We start from the raw sequence: 27,999 nt of genomic DNA, 5'->3' as shown, positions 1-27,999 counted from the left end.
AGAACCGAATTCTGTTTAATTCAGTTACATAAAAGCGGAGACACTCTGTTTAGTTGTAAACGTAAATGTCAGTCCTCAGTCACAGCCACGGCCACGGGCCGCCGAGTAGTGAATAGTACAGCCCTAGACGGTAAGCCCCAGGGTGGGGGGAGGGGTGGCAAGAACTTGCCTGTTCATTCTGCTCTGGATTTCTAGAACAGCACAGGGCTTCCCTCCCCCTCCCCCAGGATGCGATCAATTACCATTGGCTGCACCAGTGACGGAGTCAGTGAGTGAGTGAGTGAGTGAATGAATGAATGAACGAACTACGTTGCATCCTGCAATGAAAGTGTGCCCTCTCCAACTCAAACCGTCCTGGGAACCACTAACTCTTCCCCATTAGGCACCCTTCCTGCCGGGGCTTGCCTTCCTCCGCCGACCAGGCCCCTCAGTCGGGCAACGGGGGCCCAGGGATTCGCCTTCCCAAGCCTCTTCTCCTCTGAGCTGGGCCCCAGCCCACTTCTCTGCTGCCCCAGCGAACAAAGAAGTCTTTGTGATGTGGCTGCTTTTGTCGCTCCCCGCCCCCCACCTGCCTCCCTCTGCCCCCCCAACCCCCACCCCGTGCCCCCACCTGCAACATTAGGTGCCTCGTGACAATGAACAGTTAGTTTGTCACCTGCGCGTATTAACCGGGCACCCGGCCTTGGGTTATTGTGCCACCTGAATGCTCTCTTGACAACAACCTGTGTGCCCGGGGCAGCGAGCACCAGCTCCAGGTGAGGACGCCGTCCACCCTCTGGCCGTGCCAGCCCTTCCTCACCCTGCGGGTGCTTCCGAGCCCCCCCGCGCGGCCCCTCCCTGCCAGCCCAGCACGATGCCAGGGCAGCCTGTGATGGACGCCTTCCTCCGGGACAGCGCTCGGGAGATGGCGCTGGGGACATAAAGGAGGCGCCAACGACTGGTGACAGACAACCCCATCGGAGGGGCACGAGTGCCTCTGCAGAAAGAGAAACAAAAGGGCAAAGGGAACAGCTTGGCAAGGGAACAAGAAACCCAGTGGTTTAGCTGTTTCTCTCCCTGGCGCCTCCCAAGCTGCTCCCATGATTTATGAGGCTGGCGGGGGGGGGGGGGGGTCGCTCCCACTGGCGTGCCGCCGAGATCCCCACCCGAGTCCGGGGGACCCTGATGCTTCCCCACGGAAGGCTATGAGGGTGGTGGGTCCCCCTGACTGAGCCCCCGGGATGGCCCCCAGGACTCGGAGGGAGGAGACCAGTCCCCCACATCACACACAGGGTGTGCAGTGACATTCCTCTCTGGCCTCACTTTTCCCGACTTCCAATGGGAGGAAGGAGATCATGCACATAATTTCTCAGCTCCCTTCTGGCTCTGCTGCTCTGTAATTCCAAGCCTGAGGACTCGTGACGTGGGGACACCTACAATGCACCCCCTCAGCTGGGCACTGAGGCTTGCAAACACTTCCTCCCCTTCACGCTCGGGGGCACTGCGCGAGCCAGGCCTCATTAGAACAGCCCCTTCTCACATGCCTACCATGTGCTAGGCACCGTGCGTGTGGACCCCGCGTAGTAGGTGATTTACCCTGCCCAGCTGCCCTCGCCAAACCAGGCCACAGCGACGAGCTGTGTGTTCAGCTGGAGAAATCAAGGCTGACAGCAATGAAGAGGTTACCTGGGTTCACATGCTGGAGGGGTGGTGGCAAGGGGAGGTGAACCCTGGTCAGACTCCGGAGCCCATGCTCCCTGGAGATCTAGAAGCTTCTCCCCATCACTCTCCGTTCAGGCCCAAGGTACACGCTCCGCCTAGGGGCAGCCTTGCCATCTCGGCCATAACGGCTTTTCCCCCCTCGCCAGGTCTGGACACTCTGGATGAGATAACAGCCCCAAATAACGGCACCTCTTCCTTTAGGCCGTTGCGTCTTTGGGGGCACCCAGAACAGCCATTTATAACCCAGTGGAGGTTCCAAACAGTTGCCAGCTTCAGGTGGCCCAGAAAAACCAATTCATCTTCCTAGAACACTGCCCTGGGAGTGTCACTTTTCCCTCTTCAACTGTTCCCCACAATCCCCGGGCTCAAATCCAGGCCCCTGGCCCCGGGGACGCGGGCCTCCGCCAACAGCACCAGCCAGGTTCATCCCTAGCTTCTCGATGAGCACCTTCTGCTCAAGCGAGGTCAGCCGGCTCACTGCCTCCCACCCCTCACACACCTACACAGCACTCTGACTCCCTCCTCCACCCTTTGGATGAGCTCTTCTCCTGCCCGGGATGCCCTCCTCACCCACCCAGAGTCTTTCAATCCCTCAGAACCTTCCTGGGCCACTCCTTTAATCCCCAAAGATTTATCCTTGGGATCCCTGTATTGGCCATTTATTATACACGATCGTTTAGTGTTCTCAAATGAGTCTGTGTCGTGTGGGGTGAAATTCCTTCAGGGGTGTCTCTGCTGGTCCAGCTTGAGGTGAGGGCCGCCGCTCGATTAATGGAAGCGGCTGGATCCTCTGACTTGGCTCCCACATCGGCCTCCAGCAGAGGGAGAAGAAAGTGTGAGCCCACTTGGCCTATCAGAGGGACTCCAAGGCCAAATGATCCTACCCCCGGGGGTGGGGAGGAAGGGAGGCGCCAGCGGCTGGGGACCACTTTCAGGCCAAGTGCTGTCATGCATTGTTTTACTCATCCTCACAACACCCTCCACTTTCAAGAGGCAGGAAACCATGACTCAGAGAGGTGGCAGCTAGCTCAAATGTGCTCTGCTGGGAAGTCGTTGTGCTGGGACTTGAACCCAGTTCAGATGGAAACCTAAGTCCCTTAACAGCAGGTGGCTGTCCAACAGAGGCAGTGATCGAGGGAGGACCGGCACGCCCGGCGCTGTGTCGGCCGATGTGAACAACTTGCTCCGGGTTTGCAGGGAGCTCTGATCCGGACTGTTTGCCAATTTCCGCGGTGTAAATGCTCCTGCCGTGGTCACTTTGAAGCCACAGGCAGGATCAGCTCAGAGTTGGAAAGAGACGTGCAAATCAACGCCTGGGTATGAATCCCGCTCTGCCCATCACCAGCAGTGGGACCTTGGGCGAATCACACAATCTCTCTAAGCCTTGTTCCTCATCTATAAAATGGGACAGACTATCACCTCCCAAAGTTGCTGGGATGATTTAACAGGACATCGCACGTGAACAAGGCTGGCACAGGCCTGTTTCCTTCCTTCCTTCCTTGGTTCCTTCCGTCCTTTCTTTCCCCAGCTTCCACCCATCACCAGTCAAGGGCCGCCCTCCCACACACACAAGGAGAAGCCAGAGGGAACAGGGAACCCTTTGGTCTTCCTACCACATCCCCCTGTTGGCTCGTCCCCCAGATGTCAGCCGTGATGCCAGTGTGAGTGATGGTGAGCAGTGCTGGACAATGGGCACATTCTCACACCAGGACGTGCTTCCAGAGGTGACCGGTCAGGGCCGGGAAACAGGCCCAGGCCTGGTGTCTGGACTGAACCTCAGGCTCAGTGGGGGCGGGGGTGGGGGTGGGGGTGGGAATCATTCATTCATTCAACAAACATGTCTTGAGGATCTGCCCAGAGCCAGGCCTTGTCCAGGGCTGGGGGAGCAGGGATGCCCGCCCTCAAGAGCTCTCAATTCGGTAGGAGACCAACTCTCGAGCCTCTGCAGTCCCAGAGGAGGGTCCTTCTAGCCGAGTGCTGCCCAAAGCGGCCATGACAGCACCCAGTCCACAGTGCTTGCTCTTTGGTCCGTTGACTGGTCTGTTGAATTACCTGTCCCGTTCCAGAACCCTGTAAGCTGAATGGAGCAACACACTGGGTGGGCGGGAGGTGAGGGGGAATGGAAGGAAGGCTGGGCATGCAGCCACCAAACCCAGATTCCACTCTTGCCACTTCCTGTCCCCGTCTTTTCACCTCCCCACGCCTGTTTCCCTGTTCTGTGGGCACAAGAGTAGCTGCCTCTGTGTCTTATGTGAGGGAGGACTCGATGACATGATGGGTGTGGAAGCATTTTGTCAACCCTCAAGGGCGACCGGCGGGTAGACGGGGGCATCTGGAGCCCGAGCCTCCAGCCCTTTGATTATCCGTGAGAAAGGCAAGAGTGTAGATCCAGGAGCAGAACTGGGCCAACGGAAAGTTTATCTGTGAATCCAGCCTAAATTCCACACGCTGTAAGCCTTTCCATACATATTTCTGCAAAGAGTCTGTTCAACCAGGACACCCACGTCTAAAGGCCAAAGATGGTTTCTGCATCTAAACAGCCAAGTTTACTGAGCACCCACCATGGGCTTTGTGGGGAAGATTCACCAGCGAGCAGACCTGGCCAGGGCCCCTGCCTTCATGGGGCTTCACAGGGTTGGGGAGGGGCGCTGGCCATGCCTTAGGCCTCCAGGGAAAGTCAGGGCACAGGTGGGGGGATCAGTCACCCTCGAGCTAGGGGACCATGAGTCATCTTCAGTGTTATTGGCAACTATGAGGCTCCCCATGCCTAGGGAGGGTTTGTTTTTTTTTTTTTTTTCAAGCAGCCGAAACCAACTCTGGATAACTCAAGCCCCAAAAAAGTAACTTGTGGAACATTCTGGAAGTTCATGGAACACGAGGGCAAGCCGAAGCTCCAGGCGCTATAAGGACCCACGCCCTTTGTGCCGTGACAGCTCTGGCATAACCACGGTTCATACTGGTAATCATCAGAGCACATAGGACTGAGCCAAGAGCTTTGCATGTAATGACTCGTCCCATCCCGTCAACAGCCCGGGAGGTAGGTCCTGTCATTATTGGCCTCAGGGAATTAGAGAAGTACAGTTTCATGGGGGCCCCCAGTGGCAAGGAGTACTTTCTGGTGGTTCTCAGTCTTCCTCTGTTCTGGATTCAGATCCCTGGGAGAGTGTCTGATGGGCTCATCTGGGGATGCCTTATCTGTCTATGCCACCTACCAAGATGGGATACCATAGGGAGGGGCGGGGCGCATGCACAATTCCCCAAAGCAAATCCAGTATGTGAACGGTAGATGTACAAAGGACCGACAGATCAGATTCTTTGCCTGGGTGCCACCATGTCCTTTCCTGTTCCTTTGGGCTGCGACTCTGTGCACCTCCAGCCCCATGGATTTATTCGCTCCAGCCATGAAATCCTGGCCACTAGGTCTTGGTGATCATGGGCCCCCTCTGCTACTGGACCCCAGTGAAATTGTAAAGTGGGTCCCAGGACTTCATCCCCCACCCCCTGTTCCCTCCCAGGAACCTCATCCTGAAGACAGATCGCCCTTAGGAAGTGATGGCATGCGTTTTGCCACCACCGACATTTGTCGTTTAAAACAGAAGGCTCTGCATCCTCTAGCAAGTGGTAGAGGATTGTTGTATTCCTTCTTCTAGTGATGAAAAAATAAATAGTTTCTCCTCTCCTCCGGGAGCAGCAGTGTCTCTAGATTGCTTCAGACCTGGGTTTGAAACTCCCAGTTGTTCCACTTAATAATAATACAAAAAAAAGATCCTGAGCCTCATTCATTATTTAAGAAAGACAAGAAAAGAAAGAAGGAAAAGAGAGAGAAAGAGAAAGATCCCGGGCCTCTCGTCTTCATCTGCAAAACACAGCTCATGACACTGCCTCCCAGATTCCTGAGAGCATTTAATGCATCAGGAACATCTAATAGGTGTGGAATAAATGGTGGCTATCCGTAATATCACTCCCAGTCCTCAAAAAGACTCTGGGGAGACCAGTCTTGAGTTGAGCTAGTCCTGCCACGTACAATCTCACCTCCAGCTCTTTGCTCAGCCAGGTTTCCCCCCTGGCACATTTTCTTCCTTAGCCCTTGGCTTATTCATGTCCTCTCTTTACTTCAAGGTCTAGCTCGAGTTCTCCTTCCTCTCTGAAGCCTCCCCTTGACAGCCCCAAGGAATCACGCTTCCTCAAGAACTTCCTGGAGGGGATGTCAATCACTTGGACACATGTCCGCCTGGATAGCTATTAGTGTTCCACGAACTTGCCCGACCTCTCGGCCCTCGGGGGTGAGGGTCCCGGTGTTACTCTTTTCTGACATGCCCTGCCCACAACGGATGCCCATTCACTGTCTTGATGATGGCGAGGGCTTTCGGGGACAATCCCTTCCGCCATCTGTGCAGAATAACACTGGCTAATTCCCTCTCAATGAGGATAACATCCAGACAGGGAATTGCATACCCTGCAACCCTCCACGTGGCCGGAGCTGAGAAAGTGCCTGACGGCCATTCTCACCAGCAGACATCAGAGCACAGAGGGAAGGAGTCAGTCCTGTGTCTGAGTCGCTCATTCACTTATTGACTGGATGGCCTTGGACGAGTCACTTAATCTCCCTCAGCCTCAGTTTCCTCATCAGCAAAACGGGGCTAATTTTACCTTCCAGCATGCTAGTAAGGATTAGACGGGACAAGAACGATGAAGCTCAGGGCAGAATGCTGGCACACAGTGAGCCTTCGGTGAGGGTCAGAGGTACAGCCCCTGCCCTCTGAGTGAAGAAATCAATTTTCCGCTAAGCTGTGAACACCATACATGCAAGGGACTCTCTACTGTGTTCAAGGTCATGTTCCCAGTGCTTGGCACTGTGCTTGGCACATAGACAGTATACAATAAACATCTGTTGGGCGCCCGAGTAAACACGTCAAGCGGCCTGGGGATGCTGCAGATGTGGGTAGGGTGGTAAGGCAAGTCAGACACCTGCGTGGATCCCAGGAAACCCAGCTAACAGAACTAACCAGTCTCTTCTTTGTTCGGTCTTTGTTTGGCCTCTGCCTTCCAATTCATGACTACTAACCCAGAAACCCGAGAAAGTCACTTAAAGTGCCCCAAGAATGCATTCGACAGATGTTCTGCAAAGTCGGGTTAGCCGGGCCAACCTAAGGCATCACCGGTGGCCGGCCGCCCCTGCCCAAGGGATTCTCTGTGCCCCACATAGAGGGAACATTAGAAACAAGGAGGGAGCCTGGGGCTGGGCCAGGTGGGAGCTGGTCGGAGCCAGATGTCCTGCCACCAATAAATCTTAACACTCTGAGCCTCAGTTTCCTAATCCGTGAAACAAAAGGAGCTTAAACCCATCTTGCAGCTGCATGAGGCCTGTGAAGCGGCTAGCACGTGCGTGACACGCTGCAGCTGATGCACACAATCGTGGCTATTGAAAAACCACTAGGAAACGAGCAATCTCAGGCTGTTTCGGGAGACTCTCGTGTGTAAGGATCGCGCGACGTGGAGCCTCCTCGCCCGCGTGAGCCCGGGCAGCTCTCCTTTTGCGCCGTCTTGCCCCAGGCGTTAGGATTTCCGGGGGGGGGGGGGTGGGGGTGGGAATCAATTCCTACTCTAAGAGGGTCCTCCTGCTAAAAACAAAAGCCAGGAGTTTCAGAACCACCGAATAAATGATCGCGGAAGTCGCTTCCAGCTCCGACATTCTCTGCGCTCAAAAGGCAAAAAATTACTCCAACCTCTCAGGAAAAACTCTAGTTTGCAGCTGGGGTGGGAAAGGGGTGGGGTTTATGGCTGTGGGGGTGGGGCCAGGATGGGGGCGGGGCGGCTGGGGGAGCAGGGGCGGAGCCTCCGGCTCTGGGCTCGGGCCGTCACTGCCCTGCGGGGGCTAAGAAGGAACCCAGCGGTGCCCGACCCCCGCCCCGCGCCCAGAGTGTTGGGTGGGGGTGGGGAGGAAGGATAAACACTTAAAAGTCGCCACAGCAGCTTTCGCGCGCGCAGCCCCCGCAGTCTCAGTGCTGCGGCAGCCTCAGCCCTCCCGAGCCAGCCCTCCCACCCACCCACCTGCTGACACGCGGCTGCGGAGAGAGAACGGCAGGGCCGCTGGCTGGGGCCTTTGGCTCGCCCTACCTGGGCCTGCCTACCCACCACAATTCCAGGAGAAGTTCCCGGGGCCAAAGGAGGCAGGACCAAGAACCACTCTCTTCCCTACCTCCACCCCCCATCCCCGATGCCCCCTCTCCCGGGCCACTGCACAGGGACAACCGCAGGACTTCCTTCCCAGAAGTGCCCAGGCAGGGGAAACTGGGGCCCGAAGACTTGAAGACGCCTCGGGGCGCTCCTGGGTGATCCGGAAAGCCGGAGAAACGTGGGTTTCTCCAATGCAGAGTCAGATATTGGGTGGGGGGGGGGGGTAGTTAGGGGCAGGGGCTAATGGCCCAGCCAGTCCTGTGTGCAGCGGAGTGCCTTCTCCCAAGGCACAGACTCACCTCTGCAAAGCTGAACGCTTTTGTCTGCGATCCTTAGGGGTACAACAGGGAAGGGGACGCTAGCCATGCCCCTACCTAACAGAGACCGCCATCGCCTTCCCCCCGGCCCCTCCACACCACCACTGGCAGGCGTGTTTCGGAATGCCTGCCCCGGATTCTACCCTCTCCGCCCTCCCAGGAGGCCCCTGGCAGGTGGCCGGGCTAAGCCAACTGCTAGGTGCACGGCTTGCGGTCGCATCCCGGAAGGGCGCCCTCCTCCGGCAAGAGAGCCTCTTACATCTCGCGCTGACCCTTTTCGTACCCCCGCCCCCTCGTGGGCACAGAGTTGGAACCGGGAAAGAGGGACCCCACCCTCGCGCACGCTCGCTTCCTCTGCGGAGGAGAAGAGGGCCCCCCGGCGGCCCAGGAACCCTGCCTGCGCCCCAGGCTCGGAAAGTTTCCCGTCCGTGATCCGAGTCAGCGCTCCTCCCTTCACCCTGAGCAGCGAGCTCTAGGCCACGCCGGCTCCCCCGGCCCAGACGCGCTCACCCGCGGCTCCCGAGCCCCGCTGCGCCCTGCAGCCTGCAGAGGCGGGCAAGGGGAGCGGAGACGCCAGGACGCCGGGTCAGCTCTCCGCAGCCCGGCAGCCCGAACAACGCCGCTCTCGGGCTCTGGGGAGAGCTCGCAGGGTGGGGTCCTGACGGAGCCGGGTTTCCCAACGTTGGCTTAAACCATCAGTCGCCAACCCCACCCCTGCCGCGTCAGTTCTGCACATTCCGGGGTGGGGGAAACGATGCTCCCCTCCTGCCCCCAACCCCCAATCCCTTCTCCCTGCAATGTCCAGGTGAGGGCTCCAGTGCCTTTCAACAAAGCCCAGTGCCAAGCGCTGGAACCGGGACCCACCCCCCCTCCCATATAACCTTTCCCTCTAGATGCATCCGACGGAGGGAGCCCTCACCCCAAAGTTGGGGGGAGATTCTGATCCACTTTGGAAAGTCTTTTGCTCCAAAGGGTAGGGGACAAAGTATGGGGCTGACATTTCTTCTGGGTCACACACAACCCCTCCCCCTCTCTGCCGGCGAGACCACCATTCAGGCTCAAATTCTGCAGCCTCTCCCATCCGCAGACCCAGCACTCTCCGAGGACCTCGTGGGCGGGGTTATTTTAGGGCGGGGGGGGGGGAGCACCCATTCCTGGCAGGCACTCTCAGAGCCTGGCGAGGTACCTCCCGGCAGGGCAAGGCAAACAGAGTTGACCCCCTACCATCATTATTGAGTTGGGCTAGGGGCTGAGATCCTAGTGGCCACAATGGCTACTTTTTGGCACCCCGCAACCCCCCCCCCCCACCCCCTTCATGGCTGTGACTCCAGAGGGGCCGATTCTGGGCGCCCAGGTTTAGCATTTGGTATTGGCTGGGACTCGAGGACGCGGACCCTCTGGTCTCCGCGCCCGTGGCTGTTCGCTGGTCCCGCTTTCCCCCTGCTGGGCTCTTAGCCCGTGGGTCGGCTCATTGCCCGAAAGGTGCCGGGGTCGCCAGGATGGGCTCCGGGAGCATGTAACACCCACCAGGCGGCGGCGCCGGGCGCGAGGCACCGAAGGCGGCCGCGAGCCCCGGACCCTGGAGCTGCGGAGCCACGCATCTTTCGCTCTGGGGACCCCGCTCAGCTTCCAGCTTCTCTGAGCTGGTTCAGCCAGGACCAAGTCCTTGCGGGACACACACCCGACTGCTCACACCTCCTGGGCTCCCGGGCGCATCCGTCCCTACCTCCACACTAAAACCACACGCTCCATCGCACGCACACACGCTCTCGGACCACGAAGCAACACAACCCCCACGCGCCTGCACCTCCACACATCCCACATACACGCATACTCCTGCCCAAGTGTCACATCCCCCCCCATCCTATGCACACACGCCCCCTCCCCCGAAATAGTCATCTGCTGCCGCACACCCCTGAAGAGACTCACACACTCGGGACCCGCGAGAAACGCCACACCTCACATACTCCCCACCCTTTAACACGCTCACACACACAGTGACACAAGCTTTCACACTTCACACCTCACCGAGAAGCCGGCACCCGCTCACACCCCCAAATACTCTGGCTCACTCTGGCTCACACGCACACCTTCTCCGTGGAACTGACAGAGACACTCAAACAGCCCATCTGCACACTCACATCTCTAAATACACTCCCGCACCCTCTGCTCACACAGCTCCTTCCCGGACACCCTTACCCACAGACGCAACAAAGGCACACGCTCGTACACACACACACGCGCGCGCGCACACACACACACACACACACACACACACACACACACACCCTGGCACAGACCCGCGCGCGCTCTCCTCGGAGGACACCTCCTCCCTCCGTGGCCGAGCCGACCGACCGCGCGGACCGCCACGCCGGGACCGGTGCTCGCGCCGCGAGCCTCTCCGGGGCGCCCCGGGCCCGCGCCCTTCCCCGGCGGCCCGCCCCCGCGCGCGTCCCCCACCCCGGGCTCCGGCCGGGCGCCCGCGCACTCACCGCGCGCCAGGTCCAGGATCGCGGCGAGCAGCAGGCAGACGCAGCCGCGGAGGCTCGGGGCGGCTCGCATGGTGCCCGGGAGCTGGCGGCGGTGGCGAGGCGGAGGCGGTGGCGGAGGCGGCGGGTCCCCTCGCCATGGGCTCAGGCGCGCTCCTGCCTCCGGCCGCCGGCCGCGACGGTGGCGGGCAGCGCCGGGCGCCGCGGGGGCGCCCCCATGCCGCCGCGGCCGGGCCGCCGGGGCGCCGGGCTCCACTCGGCTCGGGCTCTGCGGGGTGCCGCGCGACCCTGCGCTCCGGGCGTCCTCCCGGCGCGCCGCGGCTCCCGGCTCCCCCGGCTGCGCGCGGCGCCCACCGCGGCCCCGGAGTCGGATCGGCGGCAGCGCCGGAGTTTGGAGCCGAACCGCGCTCCCTCTGCCTCGCGCTCGCCTCTCCCGGCAGCGCGAGCGCCCCCCTCCCCGCGCCCTCCCTCCGCCCCTCCCCCTCTCCCCGCCCCCCGCCCTCCCTCCCTCCCTCCCTCCCCTCGCCGCGCTCTCCGCTGTATTATACAGACTTTTCTTTAATCCTTTCTGGGCTGTTCGGCTCTCGTCCGCTAAGCCGATTTATTGCGGGGAGAAGGAGAGCTCACCCCCTCCCCGCCCCCCTCCCCCTCCTCCCTGTCTCCCACCCCCACTCCTTACCCCAGGTTCCCTTCCTCACTGGCAACTCGCCGCGCAGTCCTTAGCTTCGCAGCCCTCCCCCAGCTGACCGAGCACCCCTGCCCTCTAGAAGTCGGCTCCACCCGGTCCCCCTCCACTTAATCCGGTCCCTGGGCTCACCCCCCACCCCCCACCCCCAAGCCTGATGGAGGGAGGCAGCCTCCCTTGACAGCAAGCCCTGCCTCCCCCCCCCCCCCCAGCGGAGCAGGCAGGGTGTGGCCCCAGAGGACTGGCCTTGCCACCTATTAATGCTCTCAGTGGGAAGCATTAGGGGCATCAGTCATCTGAAACTTCCCAAATTATGGATGGCCTCCCCCAGGTACCGACAGGAATGTTGTGTTTTCTCCTTCCTTCCAAAAATAGCTACATTCTTGAATCCAGCCAGGAATGGTTTGGGAACTGGTTGTTTCCTCCTGGCAGAGACCACATTTTCACCTTTTTGGCAGGCCTGACACTTTTTCCCCAGGCCCGAGGAGTGCGGGTGCGGTTTGGGATTTGTGTATCTTCTCTCTCTCTCTCTCTCTCTCTCTCTCTCTCACACACACACACACACACACACACACACACACACACCACTGAGCCTCAGGCCTGGCTATGAGCCTTGAGGTCTCCTGGGAGGGGAGAGGTACTCCAGTTGTTGGAGTGGGCTGGGGGCGGGGGTGGAGGTTAGATGGGGAAGTTCCCAGCAAGGAACCTGGCGTCTGGCAGGGAATTTCACCCCTGGCAAGCTGAGGCCCAGAAAGGTCATCACAGCCAGGGGCAGAACTGGGGCTCAGAATCCAGGCCTCTGGGCCCTTGATCCAGTGTTCTTTCTATGACATTCTATGGAGAATTTCCAGCTGCTATTTCTGTAGAGAATTCCCAGCTTCGTCAGGTTGCTGCATAAGGCTTTTGCTCTGTTTACCTGGATGGGCAATGGGTATACAGCCAGGTGTATCTCCAGCAGGCCTTCGAGGGCGTGTAGGGAGTGAGATGGGCAGTAGGTGGTTGCTAAGCTGTGTCTTAGGCAAGCCTCTCGCAGCGATGCCCCATGGCAGGGAGCGGCTCCCTCCATCTGCCCTCTGGAAGCCTCACTACAGGGCTTCCCAAGCCAACCTCGCTGCAGCTCACGCCTACCCGCCCAGGGGAAGGAGCGATTTGCATTTATGAAGATCTGAAAGCATACGTTCACCTGACAGGCTTTAGAATGATCCTCTCAGTAAAATAATAATAATGATCGTAATAAACCCTTATAAATAGGTGTTTGATTACAGTTTGTCCCTACGTGGGTATTTTTTTTTTTTTTTTTTTTTTTGAATCAGACTAATTGGCTGCCAGGCTGATTGGGCTGGATATGGCTCCAGCCCTGGAGTCTTAAGACCCTTCTCCCTTGGCTGGCTGTTCTTTGCTCTGTCTCGCCCCCCACCCCCCCCCCCAGGTCTCCCCTTCTCCGAGTTGCTGAGAGTCAGCTTGAGGTCACCTCGCCCCCAAACCCTCTTTTTGGGCTGGCCCAGCCATGCCACGGGGCACAGTCCTTTCCTGCTTTCTGCCTTTCCCTCTACCTCCCCACCTCTGGCCTAGGAAAAAGCCAGGAAAACCCACTCCCTCCCAGGTGCTAAGCCCTCCCATGGAAGAACCTTCCAGGCTGGGGAGCAGCATCCATCTGGGAGGATCCTCACGTTGGCATGTTGCCGTGAGTCCCACGGGGCATGAATGCCAGGCTTCACCGTGTGGGCATTCCTGCTCTGCTGGCCCAGAGCCGATCAGAGCACAGCCAGGCAGGTGCACTGGCAGCAGGTGGCCAGGTGAAAGCTTGAATAGGTGGGGTTTCCTGTCCGCACTCACTGTGGGCCCAGCCATTAGAGAGGGGATCCAGGGATCAGTGGGGATCCAGCTCCTCTACCGGCCTGGGTGATGCTTCTTTCCAGCCCTGGCCCATACCTGCTGGGAGAGAAATCCCCAGGGAGCAGCATGAAGGGGGTCCGGAGTCACCTCCGTTATGCCAGCTGTGAATGATACTTGGAAAGAGGCTGGAAAGGAGGTCTGAGAGCCAAGGGAGGGTTGCGTCCTCGGGCCAAGGATTGGGCTGGGGCAGAGTGGGAGAGATTTCGATTAATCCTCCTTCAGCCCCAGAACTTCTCTTGTAACATCACCCTGTATTATAATCTCTCGTCTTCCTGGCCAGGGCCTGGCACACAGTAGGCTCAGAATAAATATTTCTTGGACGGAAGGGTGGATGGAGGGGTGGATGGATGGATGGATGGACGGACGGACCGATGGATGAAGACAGGGCACTCTGTCTGATCCGCTCTATTCCTTAGCTCCTCGGGCACGAGGCTGGCACTTAGCAGTTGCTAGGAGGCATCCTGTGGCAGTGAATCTTTTCAAAGAACCAACAGCCCCCTGGACGGTGCGTTCAGAGACAGGACATGGTGCCCGGGTGCACAGTTGGTTTTCCCAAAGGGGCTGGGCTGCAAAGTGTGTGTTTATTACCATATGGTGATTGTTCCTAATGATCCTGCTACCTTTGCACACCTTCTCCTGGGGAAGCCCACTCCTCCAGCTCCTGCTTCATAAACACAGTTTAGGAGCTTTTCCTTTCGCCCCAGAGAAAGGCACATCTGAAGCACCGAGAGGCACGGTTAGCAGAGGGCACAGGGTGACTCACCCAAGGCAGCCCCAGGCTTTTAACTCACTTACCGTCCCTCTGTCCCTGACTCTTAATGGACTGGCTGCCAGCGCGAAGCCTCCACTTTGCAGTCCTGGCATTCGGACCCATGAGTCACGACGGGACATGCCTCCTCCTTGGGCCCTGGGCAGAGCAGGAGCCCAGAAACTTCCCCCAGCAGCCACCTCCCTCTGTCCGTGGTTACTGATCAAGGCTCTCCCAACAGAGGGCACTGCAGCACAAAGCAAATTTCTCTTCTCCTGACCCTAGGGAACAACCCCAGAGGTCAAAGAGACCCCTCTGTGACCTCTAGCTTGTTTATTTCCAGGAGCGAGGGCGGGGGGGCGGGGAACACGGCGTATCATTTCCTCCCCCAGCCTGGCTTCCAGGGGGATGGGCTCTGCTGGTTTGGGGAATGACACTGCATGGCATTTGTAGTAACAGTGGGGGTGGTAAGCATTTATGTAAGTGCTTCTCTTAGCCAAGCACCCTTAAAGTGATCAGGGAGCATAAGAATGCTTACAGTAACATACAAAGTGGGTTCTATCATTATCCATACTTTACAGATGACAGAACTTAGACACGAGCAGGTTAAGCAACTTGTCCAGGACAACAAGGTTCGTTGTCCAGCCGGATGTGAACCCAGGGAGAGGCCAGAGCGCTTCGAAGCCCTTCTGGGCCAAGTCACACGAGTGCACACGAGACACGCGTAGGCGCACGTGTGCGCGTGCACACACACCCCCTCACACACCCTGGGAGCCGGTACTTGGTTGGGAAATGAGATGCGTGAGCCCGGAGTATTCCACCTCCCTCGTCCCTCATAAGACCCCTCTGTGGCGGCTTCATTTATGCCCAATTTATGGATAAGTAAACTGAGACTCAGCGGTGAAAAGAACGCTCTGAAGCAGCCAAGGTAGAGGGATGCTGGGTTCTGGGGACAGACATCTAGGGTGGGCCATCCCCAGCCTCCACCCCAAGATCCACACGTTCTCTCTCTCTTCCTCGCCCCACCCCTCCTCCCTGCCGGACACACTCATGCCCGACATCCTCAGGCTCCTTCCTTCCTTGCCCTCTGCCTCTCCGTGCTGGGAATTAAACATCCATCAGACAGGACTGAGTTTTTTATTGTTTGTTTAAATTAAACACCACTGAAAGTGACGCCTTAACACCGGTGACCCAAATCGATATGGAGTCAGTGGCTCGGAATGAACTTCAACGCTGTGTCCTTAATGCACCTCAGCCCCACCTGAACTCTCAAACGCCCGCCCTAGCAACTCTTGCCCCAGGTGGACCCAAGAGGGTTTTCCATGGGGAATCTGAGGCTATGGGTTGCTGAACGGGCTTCAGTATTAAAAGCTCAGAGACTCGAATGAGCAGGGGCCTCGTGAAGGCGTGAGGGACAGGAAATGCGGGCCCAGGGACCCGCTCAGGCAGAGAGAAGGAGGCCAATGGCTGGGTCCCCCAACCATTTGTTTTGCAAGTTTGCAATAAACATTTCTTGAAATGCCGCATATTAGATCATGCCCCGCCCCCTTCTTGGAGATTTACAATTCACATGAGCATATTAAAGGCTATGAGAAACCCTGCAGAGCTTTTCAGTTTTATTTCCTTGAAACCCAAACTGTCTGGCCTCCGAAACTTCTTTGCATAAATACCTATAAACATCTCATAAGCAAGAGTGGTGGAGACCCGGGATGGATGGAGGGAGTTGCTGCTTCCGTCCTGGACAAGCGCCCTGGGTCGCCATCGTAGTAATGGTGGCACTCATAATCATCGCCATAATCATACGAAGGACAATAACAACCACCACCACGTGATGACATTTATTGAGGGCTTACTAGCTGCCAGGTGCTGTTCTAAGTGTTTTGCTTGAACTAATTTATTGAACATTTTCCATAATCCTATGAGGCAGGTTCTGTTTTGAACCCCAATAGAATAAGACGAAGAAACACAGGCACAGAAGTGAAGCCTCTTGCCTAGATCACACTGCTTTTTATGTATTTCTGAGACTACAGCCAACATGAGGATGAGGACCACAGCTGATTTGTCTCCACATTTACTTGTGCTTGGAAGGTGGCAGGTGTTCATGAAAGCGTTGGATAGATACATGGAAGGGAGGAAGAATGGATGAATGGAAAGATGGATGGCTGAGAGAATGATTGGGTGGGTGGATGAATGGCTAGCTGGAGGTGAGAGTTATTGAGTTATGATGGACGGGTGGATGGGTGGGTGGATGGGTGGATGGGTGGGTGGATGGATGGATGATGGTGGGTGAGTGTGTAGAGGATTGATGGGTGGATGAGCACACGGATGGAGGAATGGATACATGAATCAAGATTAGAAAGTATCAGTAAGGGGGCGCCTGGGTGGCTCAGTCAGTTAAGCGTCTGACTTCAGCTCAGGTCATGATCTCACGGTATGTGGGTTTGAGCCCCACGTCAGGCTCTATGTTGACAGCTCAGAGCCTGGAGCTGCTTGAGATTCTGTGTCTCCCTCCCTCACTGTCCCTCCGCCACTCATGCTGTGCCTCTCAAAAATCAATAAACATTAAACAAAAATTAAAAAAAAATACAGTATCAGTAAGATTTGACTTTCTCCTGTGTCACTGAATTTGCTAAGTATGAGAGACCCAGACTAATGGGTATCAGTCATAGTTAAAAGGTGCCACCAAAGGTAGTCAGGCACAGTGGCTAAAAGCGTGGGCTCTCGAGTTGGACTGTCTAGATCCAAATCTCAGCTTTGACACTCAAGAAAATGACTGTTGGATGGATAGAAGGAAGGGAGAAGGAGGGAAGGAAGGAAGGAAGGAAGGAAGGAAGGAAGCAAGGAGAGAAGGAAGGAAGGAGGAAGGAAGGAAGGAGGCAGTGAGGAAAGGAGGGAGGAATTGCTGTAAGAACCTGAACCCATCATCTAACCTCCCTGTGCCTTGATTTCCTCATCTGTAAAGTGGGGATGGGAATAAGAGTACCAACCTCACTGAGTTGCACTGATTAAATAAGGCAGTGCTTTAAATGCCGTAAGCACTCAAGAAATATTAGCTGTAACAATTATTACCCACGGAGGCAGCCACACAATGCTATAGTTACCCCGGTGCTGCGGTTCCTTCTTTTCATCCTTAGCTTCCTACGCTCTGAAGGAGAGGGGTGGATGAAGACTCCAGGGTCGAGATCTCGAGGGATTCGCCCGATGGTTGCCGTGACCACGAACCAAAGAAAAAGGCCAGTGCAACCTGGATCTGCGATTCGCTTCTGTTTCATGACATTCTACAGCATCAATCCGTCTATTCTTGCCTTTGGACTCTTGAGTCCACGGTTGTCAAGTTGGGGGTGGGATCTTCTGAGGTCACCCTTGGAGCCGCCCCTTTCCTCTTCTCCTTGCCAAAGTGCAATACCATCCACAGACAACAGGTGGCGCCATCCAATATGTGATTTGTTCCATTTTTACAGCTTTTAAGCTTGAGGGCCTATATTCCGTCAAAGGAACCGGCTTCCCGTTTTGCCAATTTGTTAAGCGTTAGTATATTCACAGTCAGGCACGCTGTTGGAAAACATGTGCGCTTAAACTCCCTAGTGAGTCATGATTGGGTGATGGGTCCATAGTACTACAGATGAGGAAATTGAGACCCAGAGCAAGATGGTCAGCGCCCTGCATTCTCACTGCTGGAGGTGCATGCGGTCTGTACCACACGGTGAAGTAGGGTCTCTCCAGGTGATTCACTTGTGTGCCTTGTCTTCCCAGGTCATAACAAAAGCATTTCACTTTCCCCCTTGGCACCTCCAATGCCATCCTGCTCAGGCCTGGGTTTCATGGTTCCAAAGGGCCAGGAAGCAAACAGGGAAGGTCCAGGTAGCTAGACTAGTCCTTCAGCAGAGCGTGGAAAAGCATCTGTTGCAAAAGTGCAACAGATTTTGTTAATTACAAAGCCGCCTGATGACAACTGATACTTTCCTCCTCTTCCCATCAGCCTGCTTTGTTAGTGTCTTGGGAGTTTCTAGCTCCCCAAACGTTTGAGAAAGTCCCAATTTGACTCACACAGTATAGGAAGCCAACTTCATGACTCTGGGCTTCTGAGTCCCCACCTGTAAGCCGGTTAGCTCCCTGAGGCTCCTGACAGAGGAGGATGTCTTACCTGGGCACACACTCACCTTCACCTTCTTTCTTCTCTTCGTCTTTCCTTTCCTGTGCCTTTGGCGGAGCTAGCTGGCACTGAGCTGGGCCTTGGGAGACAGGCTTTCTGGAGGAGGTCAGACCTGAAGCCCTGGAGGATGCCTATGAGTTAGGAACAGACGTTTGAGTCAGAGCCTCTGGGCGCAGTCATCCAAACACATGGTGGAGATTGTGTCCCCGGGAAGCAGCAGGTGATCTAGGACGGCTGGGGCCAGGGGCGTGAAGGGAGGAGAAACTTTGAGGCAAGGCAGGGTCTTCGTCGATCACAGAAGGCAACGAATGCCAAGGGAGAGCAACGGAAACTGCTCTAAGGGCCCGCAGCGAACACAGCGACCATCTCCCCATTTGGAGATTCTGCGACTCTACACTGACCAGTCCCTTCCCAACCCCCAGAGGGAACGTTATCATCATCAGAGCCTCAGCAGCTCTGCGGAGGTGTTCTCCTTCCTCCTGCTTCTCTCCCCAACTACTGACCGAGGAAACAATCCCACCGACCCCTCAATCCCCTCCTCGGCCGCGTGACTCCCTGCCTTTCCTGGGTTGTCTCTCTTCTGCCCGTGCCCAGCCTCCCGTCCTTCTTTCCATTTACTATGGCAGGAGGGCGGCTGGGAAATCAGGCTGCTGTATTGCCCTGGCCCTGGAGGATACTGGGAAGCACAAATGGAGAGTCCCCCCTCAACCCTCAAAGCTGTCTGTCCCTTGGAAGGGACGCTGATGGCTAACGGACCACGGGAAACACCCAGGTGTTGTGAAAGCTTCGTAGGATTCCAGGAGAAGACGCCCAGGCACTGGGGGCGTGACAGCCCAAAATGGCACAGTTCCCTGGACTTTATTCAGCACGTAAAGCGCAACCCCCACCTATCCACACCCACTCCCAGGTCACCTGGGCACACTAGGGTGACAGGCTGGTTGGGACGGCCCCCTGAAAAACCTTCACTGGCTCCTCATGACTTGCAGAGTGAGCCTGGAGTAGCTTCCAGGGTCTTTGTCGCCACTCTGGGCCTGCCTCCGCCTTAGTGCTCATTATACTCTTAATTCTAGGCCTTTGTGCTGCTCCCTCTGCCTGAAACCCCCTTCCCCCCTCTCCCCTCCCCAATTCCGTCCCCCCCCACCCCGACCCCCCTCACCCTGTCCCCTGTACCCCACGCACAGTCTGGAGGCGGGCCAGCTCCCGCTCATGCCCCAAGGCTCGGCTTTCGCTGTCCAGCTAGTCTAGGAGGTCTGTGTTAGGTGCCTTGTCCGTGCTTGGCCCAGAGAATTAAGAGCATGGCAGCAGGAGGTGTGACGTCGAGGGATGGGGAGGCAGGGCAGGAGGCAGGGGGCCAGGAATGTCAATCGAGAGCAAGGCTCAGAATCGGGAATCAGAACAGAGTCATTGGAAGGTCGGAACGGCCGCCGGTGATGCTCAGTTCCTCCAGAACGACGCCTTTCTTAACTAGGACTGCCTTGAGTGGCCCGCGGGCAAAGAGGCTCGTCCTCGCTCCGAGATATTCAGATCGCTGGAGCCTCCTGACAGCTTCCTGTCGAGAAAGAAGCGGTACCTGGTGAACATTGGGTTTAGGAGAACAAAGGGCCGGAGTCCACCATACTCGGAGGCCGGGTCTCGGGGAGTGAGGTTCAGGGGTGCGCGCGAGGACGTTTATGTTGAGGGGCTCACACTCCCCTTTGGACGCTGTTGTCTCCTTTGCCGGGCCATCTCTCCATCCCCGGGAGGCCCTTTCTGGTTCCTGCTTCCAAGTCCAAGGCTTGCTTATCAGGACAATTAAATTCCACCTGCCTCCAGCTGCCCCTTTGCAATGTCAGGAGGGACAGGAGCCTCTCCCCGAGAGCTTTTCTTCGCGGCTGTTCGATAAGCCCCGTATTTCACACCCCGAGTGGCTGCATTTCAGCGGTGGGTGAAGTGGTTTTATTTTTATCACGCAAGCAGGCATATAAATATGTACGAGGAGCTCAGAAGCACTTTAGGGTCTCTGTGGAAGGCAGGCTCAGTGCGAGTGTGAGGGAGCATGGCAATTAGTTCAACCAGGGCACACGCAGGCCATGGCAGGTCTGAGGGCGTTGCCCCCACCCCCCAGCATCACTGGCTCTCTTCTCCCTGGAGTTGCGTCTGCCCCCATCGGCTTCTAGAACAGGGCGGCGCCTCGGCAAACTTTCCAGAACAAAATTAAAACAAACAAACAAACGAACAAGCGATGGCTCAGTGTTCCCAGCTTATCTCTGCCACTTCCCAGCTGCGTGACCTCGGATGAGGCCCTTTCCTCCTCTGGGTCTCGGGCATCCCTGTCCATACAATGGGGTTAATCGTGCCTTCCCCGTCAGCCTCCCGGGTCTCCCTAAAAGCACAAATATGCTGAAGAATTTGAAATGGCCTCTGAGAGCCGTCATATACAACCGTGAGAGACTTATCATTATTCCTCCCCAGCCGTTCATTTGGAGCAGGTTCGTGAAGGAACAAGACAGGGTCTGGTAATACAGGCCATGGATGCCATAGGTGTTACAAGAGTCCTCACCCATCACGGAGAGGAGGAAGGAGGCAGCATTTACTGACCTCCTGCTCCAGGGCTGGGGCTTTACATATGTTATTGTATTTGAACATGACCGGAACACCGCGTGGGGGGAGGGGTGCCACCACTCCTGCTCGCTGATGGGGAGGCTGAAGTCAAAGAGGTTGCGGAATGCGTGCAGGGTCACGAGGCCAGTGAGTGAGCCGCGAGGCCCGGTGTGAAGGCGGGGCCGTGCAAAGCTTTGCCCGGCGTGGCCACAGGGAATGGCAGCCTCTGGGTTGACTGCCTGCCCCTAGAGATGGGCCTGGGGGTGTGCCAGGCTGTGGTGTGTCCCTCAAAGCAGCCTCACCACGGTGACCCTGGCGGAAGACCAGACACGTGGTCCCGAAGGGCGCTCGTGAGACCTTACAGCCATCGTGAAACCCGATCCAGCTTTCAGACTGAGGCAGAGACACGTAGGCTGAAGCAGAGAGAGGATGGCTTTCATCCACCAGGCCCCCAGAGTCAGAGGAAGAAACCAAGGCTTTGGTGGGGGTGTGCCCCGATAGAAGATGGGTGGGTTTTAGAGCAATTATAGCTCTCTGATGGCCAAGCTCAGGGGAGGGAGGTCAAAGGATGCCGACCCTGGCCTCTCATCCCTTGAACTCATATCCCAGCATGGGAGATCCGGAGGGGAAGCCAACGGCTCTCTTCCCAGGGGCTAGGTCACCCCTGAGGCCGGCCAGAGGGCCAAGGGTCCAGGGCTGGGCACCTGTTGCCTTCCTCTCCCCAGAGGGCTCCCCCCGCCCCGGCCCCGGCATCTGAGGAGGAAACGCTCCCCAACTGGATTGTGAAGGTCCAGTGGAGGCGCGGCCCGTGAGGGCAAGTACCAAGTTTAAGGGCCCAGAGGCCAGGCTGGATCGGATAAGGAAATTGGCCAGGGCCCCTGACATCAGTGTGTCAGAAGGGAGAGCCCTGGGCAAGTTAGGGAAGGAGAGGCAGACCCCTGAGGCAGGGGGTGGTCTGCGGAAGGAGAGGAACCCTGGCGGTGAGAAGCATGCTGAGCAACAGCCAGGCACAGCTTGCTGACGGGAAAAGCCATGGTGATTTGTAAATGAAGAATTAAGTGAGGCTGTCAGAGGGCGGCCCCTGTGGAATCAAGCAGGACTCTAAATCCCGAGAAGCGGGATGGCAGTGGCCGGATCAGAAACCTGTTCTTTCCAGTTTGATTTTTCTTGCTTTATTTCCTTTCTAATTTATTTCTGTTTTCAGGAAAGCGGGAAGCACCAGCCTTAGCCTTAGTCAGCAGTGTTAAGGAGCGCCGAGGGGAAAGGAGGTGCCTCCACACTCAGGCCACTGAGAGAGAGGCCGGAGTTGGCCAGTCGGGTGGGAGTGGACGTAAAAGCTGGAGGACTGTCAGGAGGCGGCGGGGCTCAGAGGCCAAGGTCAGATCCCACAGAGACATTCCCCCCTGCCCCGGTGTTCTCTCCTGGGAGGGATTCTCGGCTCCCCTCTACCTCTCTTTAAAAATATATATATTTTAATTGCGGTAAAGTACACGTAATGTAACATTTACCACCCATGTCTTCCTGTAGTGTTAAATACATTCACGTCGCCGTGCAACCAGTGTCCAGAATTCTTTCGTCTTGTGAAACTGAAACTCTGTGCCCATGAAACAGCGGTTCCCCCGTCTCGCTCCCCGCAGCCCCTGGCACCTGCCAATCCGCTCCCGGTTGCTACGACACACCTCAGTGAAGCGGGTTTGTCTTTTGGTGACTTAGCATAACGCCCTCAAATTCTTCCGTGTTGTGGAACGTGTCACGATTCCCTTGCTTTTTAAGGCCGACGATATCCGATTGCACGGATAGTCCGCATTTTGTTCACGAATTCGTCTGAGGGTGGGTCCGCCTACTGGCTCTCGTGACTACGCTGCGGTGAGCCTGAGTGTCTCCTCGGGACCCTGCGTTTAGTTCTTTGGGAGGTATCCTCGCTGAACCACATGGTGGCTCCTCTTTAAGGATGGGGGCCCGGTGGGATCGTCCCCCATGCACCCCTCAGCTACCTCGGAAGGTGGGGAGCCTGGTCAGAGAGGCTGGAATGCACGCGGGAGGCCGGGAGACAGGGAGCTCCCAACACCAGGACCGGATGCCGTGGATCAGGGCCGACTTCATAGCCTCTGTCCCCATGGGTCCTGTGTGTCACGGGCCTCCCTGGAGGGACGGAGCGGGGCTCAGAGGGACGGTGCCTAGAGAAACTGGAGGTACAGGGAAGAGAGACCCAAGTGTCTCTGGCAGCTAAAAATGTCCTGGAAGCTAGAGATTCTACTGGGGTCACCAATATGCACACGACATGGCGGGCAGGTGTTTGTTGACCAAACGAATGACTCAAGTTCCAAAATTCCAGGAAGCAGTTTCCACAGGGGGTGAAGGATGGCTCTCGCGTTTGCTGGATAGAAGCTGAGTCAAGGAGTGAATGAACGGGCATACAATTGCATCAAGTTGCTTTACTCTACAAAGGTGGAGTATCCAGAGAAGAGGAAAAGTCAAGAACATTCCACGCACTGTCTGTGGACTCTACTTGGTGCGCACAAGTCCCCTGGTGGTCAGGGTGAGAGAATGGAGAGGGAGAATTTATGGTCCTGCCCAGATGTGGCTCTTAGACCCGTGGGGACAGAGGAAGACAAGTCTACTGCCAAGTGTATTGTGGGAAGAATTAAGAGTGAAGGAGGGTACAAACGACCAGTAAGCCTGGAAAGGGCCCCCCACATCGATCCCGCATCCACGCTGGACCAGGCACTTTCTTATAATGTATTTCCTTTGGCAACTCTGGCAGCCGGACGGTTCCCGCCGAACGTGTTCAGATAGATGGGCTGAGTTGCCCAAGGTCACACGCCGGAAAGTGGTATCACAGAGCCATGAATCCAAGCCTGACTCCAAATCCCAACTTCTTCCCTCTGCACCGACAGAGGTGGCCAGGACGCCTTCCTGGAGGAGGTGGCTTGAGTCGAGAGGAGTGCACACATCTGCCTCCAAAGGCAAGAAAGGCTTTCTGGGCCGAAGGAACAATGATGGGAATGTTAGGAAATGCTTGGCTGGGCCCGGCCTTGAACCTGAGGCCAGGTGTCCTGGACACGGGGAGGTACCCAGGGCGGCCGACATGGCGGTGGCCACGATCAGAGCTCAGCTTTGCCTCGATCCCTCCGGCGGCCGTGTGCAGGGGGGGTGGGGGGGAGGCGGAGACGGAGGTTGGGACAGCCCTGCGGTCCTCCAGGTAGAGGAATTCATTTCTCCCAGAGCCTCCTAGGCCCAGGGGATAAAGCCGTGACCCATCAAGGATTCTCGGCCCTCATGGAGCTGATGTCAAGGGGAAAACAGACAATGAACAGGCTGGCAGCCAAACCGAAATGATAATCTGTACCAGGACATAAAGAAAGAAGACGTTGTGAACGGTAATAACGGGAGCACGGGGCAGTCAGGGAAGGCTTCCCTGAGGAGGTGGGAATTAAGCTGGATAAGAAGAATCACAAGGAGACAGCCCTGCAAAGAGTGGAGGGAAGAACAGGAGGAGAGCCTTGAGGACGCGCTCCGGGTGTTCCAGGAAATGGCAGACAGTGCCCGCGGTGAGTTTTGGGAAATGAGCTCTGGGAGGTGCCAGGCTGGGGACAGTCGCATTAGGATTTTATTTCAGAGTGAGGGGAGGCCACGGGCAGGCTCTGAGCTGGAGAATGGTGCGATCTGAATTGCAATTTAAGTTTATTTTTACTTATTTTGAGAGAGAGAGAGAGAGAGAGCAACTGGAGGGAGAGAAGGAGGAGGAGAGAGAGAGAGAGAGAGAGAGAGAGAATCCCAGGCAGGCTCTGCACTGTTAGCACAGAGTCTGACGAGGGTCTCGATCCCACGAACCATGAGATCACGACCTGAGCTGAGATCAAGAGTCGGGTGCTTAACTGACCGAGCCACCCAGGCGCCCCTGATTTGCGTTTCTGACAGGTGTCTCTGGCTGCCTCGTGAAACGTGGGCAGGAGGGGGGCCCCCCACCGGGGCCACGGAGGGTCAAGATGTGGCCAGGCCAGGGCGGCGGCCGTGCAAGTGGCCAGGGGCTCTCATTCCAGCAGGGAGGGCCCGAGTGAGAGGTGCCGCTTGGAGACAGACACACTCTCTGTTTCAAAAGCAGGTGACAGCCGGGATGGAACTTGACCCTGACGGCAAATCCAATTTTCACACATCTCCTTCTGGATGGAATCGCCTCCCCTCAGAGAGGGAGGTCAGAGCGAGACACTGCACTGTAACCGAAGCCTTCTCTGCGTGGGGAGGGCGCTCCTGTGGGGATTCGCCTGGGCTCTGGGCCACAGAATCCTGTCTGGGAGGAAGGGGAGCCCCTGCCGGGAGGGAGCCCCCCTGTGATGCACTGGACAACGGCTGCGTCAGGCATTTTTCTGGGCTCTGGGGACGCAGCGGCGAAGGGAAAGCCCCACGTCTCCCCTCCCAGCCCTTTCCCATAGGCGGTGCCCAGTCTGGGTGCGGTGGCCAACTCTTGGTGTTCACACCCGGGCAGTCTCCCCTTGAGCGCAGGCGGGGCCTGGTGACTGGCTGTTAGTGCACGGAATGGGCAACCGTGATGGGCTGTCACACTTCTGAGATTAGGCTCCGAAGGACAGGGACTTCTGACTTGCTGGAACTCTCTCTGGCCCCTGCCTCGCTCTCTCTGATGAGGCCGGCCGCCATATTGTGAGCTGCCCTGTGGAGAGGCCCCTGTGGTGAGGGGCCGAGGGAGGCCCACCGGGGGATGGCGGCCCCCGAGGGGCTCCGTCAGGAGCCCAACCTGCCAGCCACTGCGGGAGTGACCTTGGGAGAGGCCCCAGGCTCCGCCTCCAGCCAGGCTTCACAAGACCTCGGCCAATTGCCACCCGGGAGACACGTGGGTTCCTGACCCCCCATTCTTTCGAGAGAGTAAATGTTGTCGTTTAAGCTACTAAGTTTGGGGGGGGGCATTTGTAATGCAGGCAACTGAGAAGTAATGAACTCGTGAACACTTACCCAGCCCTTAACGTGGGCTTCACATGCACACATTCTATGGCATAGGTGCCACCATCGTTCCCGTTTTTTTAGGAAAATGAGGTTCAACGAGGCTAGGTAACTTACTCAAGGCCACACAGCTACGAAGCGTCAGAAAAAAAAAGACTCACACAGATGCAGTTGGCTCCAGAGTCTGTGCTGATAAACACCGCACGGACGAGGGAGGCCCAATCCCTTCCCTGGAGAGCGCCTAGTCTGAAGGAGGAGGCACACTCTTCCCCTTGAGGGCACCGCCACCTGGCTGGGAAGATGGCACTATCATCTTGCTCTGCACTCGCCCTGACGTCGGCCAGTACACCCACCCCCCGGCCCCCCCCGCCAGAAGGACCTTCCAGAACTATCTTACCTCTTCCTGGCTCGGGCCTGCACTTTCTAGTCTTTCGTTATGGTTGCTCCTTGAAGCCCGATCTTCTGCACGGGTTCCTGCTACGGCCTCAAATTTGCCCCTTGGATCTATTCTGGGTCCAGCAAGTCCTGGGTACCCACCACATGCCGGGCCTCTGTTACACACTGTGCACATCATCCTAGTTCATCGTTAAACAACCCATTTGCAGGTGAAGAAACTGAGGCCCAGAGAGGTAACTGCCACGTCAGGCGACCCGGAGCCAAGACCTGTCGGACCTACGAATCCGCGCGGCTTTCTGGTCCTGACCCCCCTGGGGTTTGAAATTGTCTTGGGTGTCACAACCCCCAAACTGCAGGCCTCTTCCCATCCCTGGAGGGACCGTGTGACCAGCGAGCCCTCCAGGGTGTGTCAGGCCTGGGAGATGCACGGGGGAGGGTCTCTGATCTCCCCACTAGCCCCTGAAGCCCAGTCTAAGACGCCAGCATCTAGCGGTTACCCAATCTATCTTTGTTGAATAAAGGAGAAAAGTTGCTCACCGGACAGGCAGAGAGAGCATTTCCCTGTCTGCGCACAGAGTAACTTCCCCTCCCCAGCAGGGCCCCACTGTCTTTGGAGAAATTATTCACATGGCCGTCCGTGGTGCCGTCACAAGGACCCTACCTTCCACTTGCTGCGGGACAAGGGGGGAGCCCAGTCCCTCTTTAGCATTTGAATCTTGAACAGAAGAACGAAGCTCCTCGAGAAGGCAGCTGATGCAGGGAGGGCCCCGCCGCTGCTCTGGCTTCCCGGTCTCCTGGCCGGGCTTGGCTGTCCTCTCTCTTTGCCATGAAATAACCCTCCTGTCACACTGGGCCCTCGGGAACCGCCCGCTGGCCTCTGCTTTCCGACCAGGATGTCGGGTCTGCACACCAGAGGCTCTCACAACTTGCGCAGGATGGGGTGGGGATCGTGTGGGGGCACCCCCACATCGGGCACTGGGCTCAAGGCGGGGACACCCTCTCTGCCCTGGCCTGACCTCCGTGGACCAGACCAGGGGAGGGAGAGGCCAGGAGCCCAGCATTTCCCCCATATCCTGAGAGACTCACCCCCCCACGCCCAGTCCCCTGGAGACTCCAACTTTCTCCTTTTCTCCTGATACCTTCCCTGACCTCCCCCCACCCACCACCAAAGAAGTCTGTGTACTAATTACCTAAGTAATAACGTGGCAAGACTGTGATTCCTCATTAGCTGGGGAGAGGTTCCCCGCTACATGACTGATATGCATCTACAAGAAAATTAACTCCAGTGCAAGGACTCCCTAATCAAGATTAATGAGGGGCTGGGAGGGAGGAACGTGGGGCCCAGAGCCCTCCGTGGGTCTCTAGGAACCAGATGAGGGGTCTGTACCAGGTCAGAGTGTTGAAGGATGACAGTGAGAAGGTCACAGGTCACAGGCCGGGCTCAGAGTCCAAGGCTGTGCTCTGTCCCCCTGATGCAAGATGGCCCCCTGAGTGAGTCAGGACATACAGCCCACTGTGAGCCAGGAGACAGGATGCTCGAAGTCCTTGCCCTTGAGAAGTTCACCGTCTAATTAAGTAGATAATTACAGTGCAGGGCGATAAGTGAGCGGATGCAGGGAATAGCCAGCATTTATTGAACACTTACTATGTGTCTGGCATCATCCTAAGCGCTTTGCACGTCTTACAACACAACTATCCTGGGCCGTGATTTACAGATGGGGAAACTGAGGGATGGAGAAGTTAAGCTAATTGGCCGGGGCCACAGAGCTCACGGGATGGAGCGAGGACGTGAACCTGGCAGTGCAGCTTCGGAGCCCAAGCTTCTAAGCACCACCCTAAGACAGCAGGTCCATGCGCCTATGGTGGAGGGGGTGGGGATGAGGGGCTCAAGGCATGATAGG

General features: G+C 57.1%; 1 protein-coding gene and 1 long non-coding RNA gene across 3 annotated transcripts in view; one reads left to right on the top strand and one right to left on the bottom strand.

Moving 5' to 3' along the window:
• IGSF21 (immunoglobin superfamily member 21) overlaps nucleotides 1–10,858 on the bottom strand; it is a 236,864-nt gene extending 226,006 nt beyond the window's left edge. The window contains exon 1 of one of the 2 annotated variants that reach the window (XM_045035175.1): nucleotides 10,688–10,858. In XM_045035175.1, the coding sequence (XP_044891110.1) occupies nucleotides 10,688–10,757 (70 nt within the window). In that variant the 5' untranslated portion in view covers nucleotides 10,758–10,858. The remainder of the gene's footprint in view (nucleotides 1–10,687) is intronic. The other variant, XM_023258215.2, reaches the window with a different exon arrangement.
• Nucleotides 610–7,003, top strand: LOC123379489. Its single transcript, XR_006583955.1, has 3 exons — nucleotides 610–755; nucleotides 4,506–4,738; nucleotides 5,821–7,003. It is a non-coding gene; the product is annotated as an uncharacterized LOC123379489 (long non-coding RNA).
• Nucleotides 10,859–27,999: the final 17,141 nt, after the last annotated feature.

The sequence above is a fragment of the Felis catus genome, chromosome C1 (genome assembly GCF_018350175.1).
Source record: "Felis catus isolate Fca126 chromosome C1, F.catus_Fca126_mat1.0, whole genome shotgun sequence".
NCBI lineage: Eukaryota > Metazoa > Chordata > Mammalia > Carnivora > Felidae > Felis > Felis catus.
Note: the sequence above shows the minus strand (reverse complement) of the source record. Positions and strands in the feature narration are given on the sequence as shown.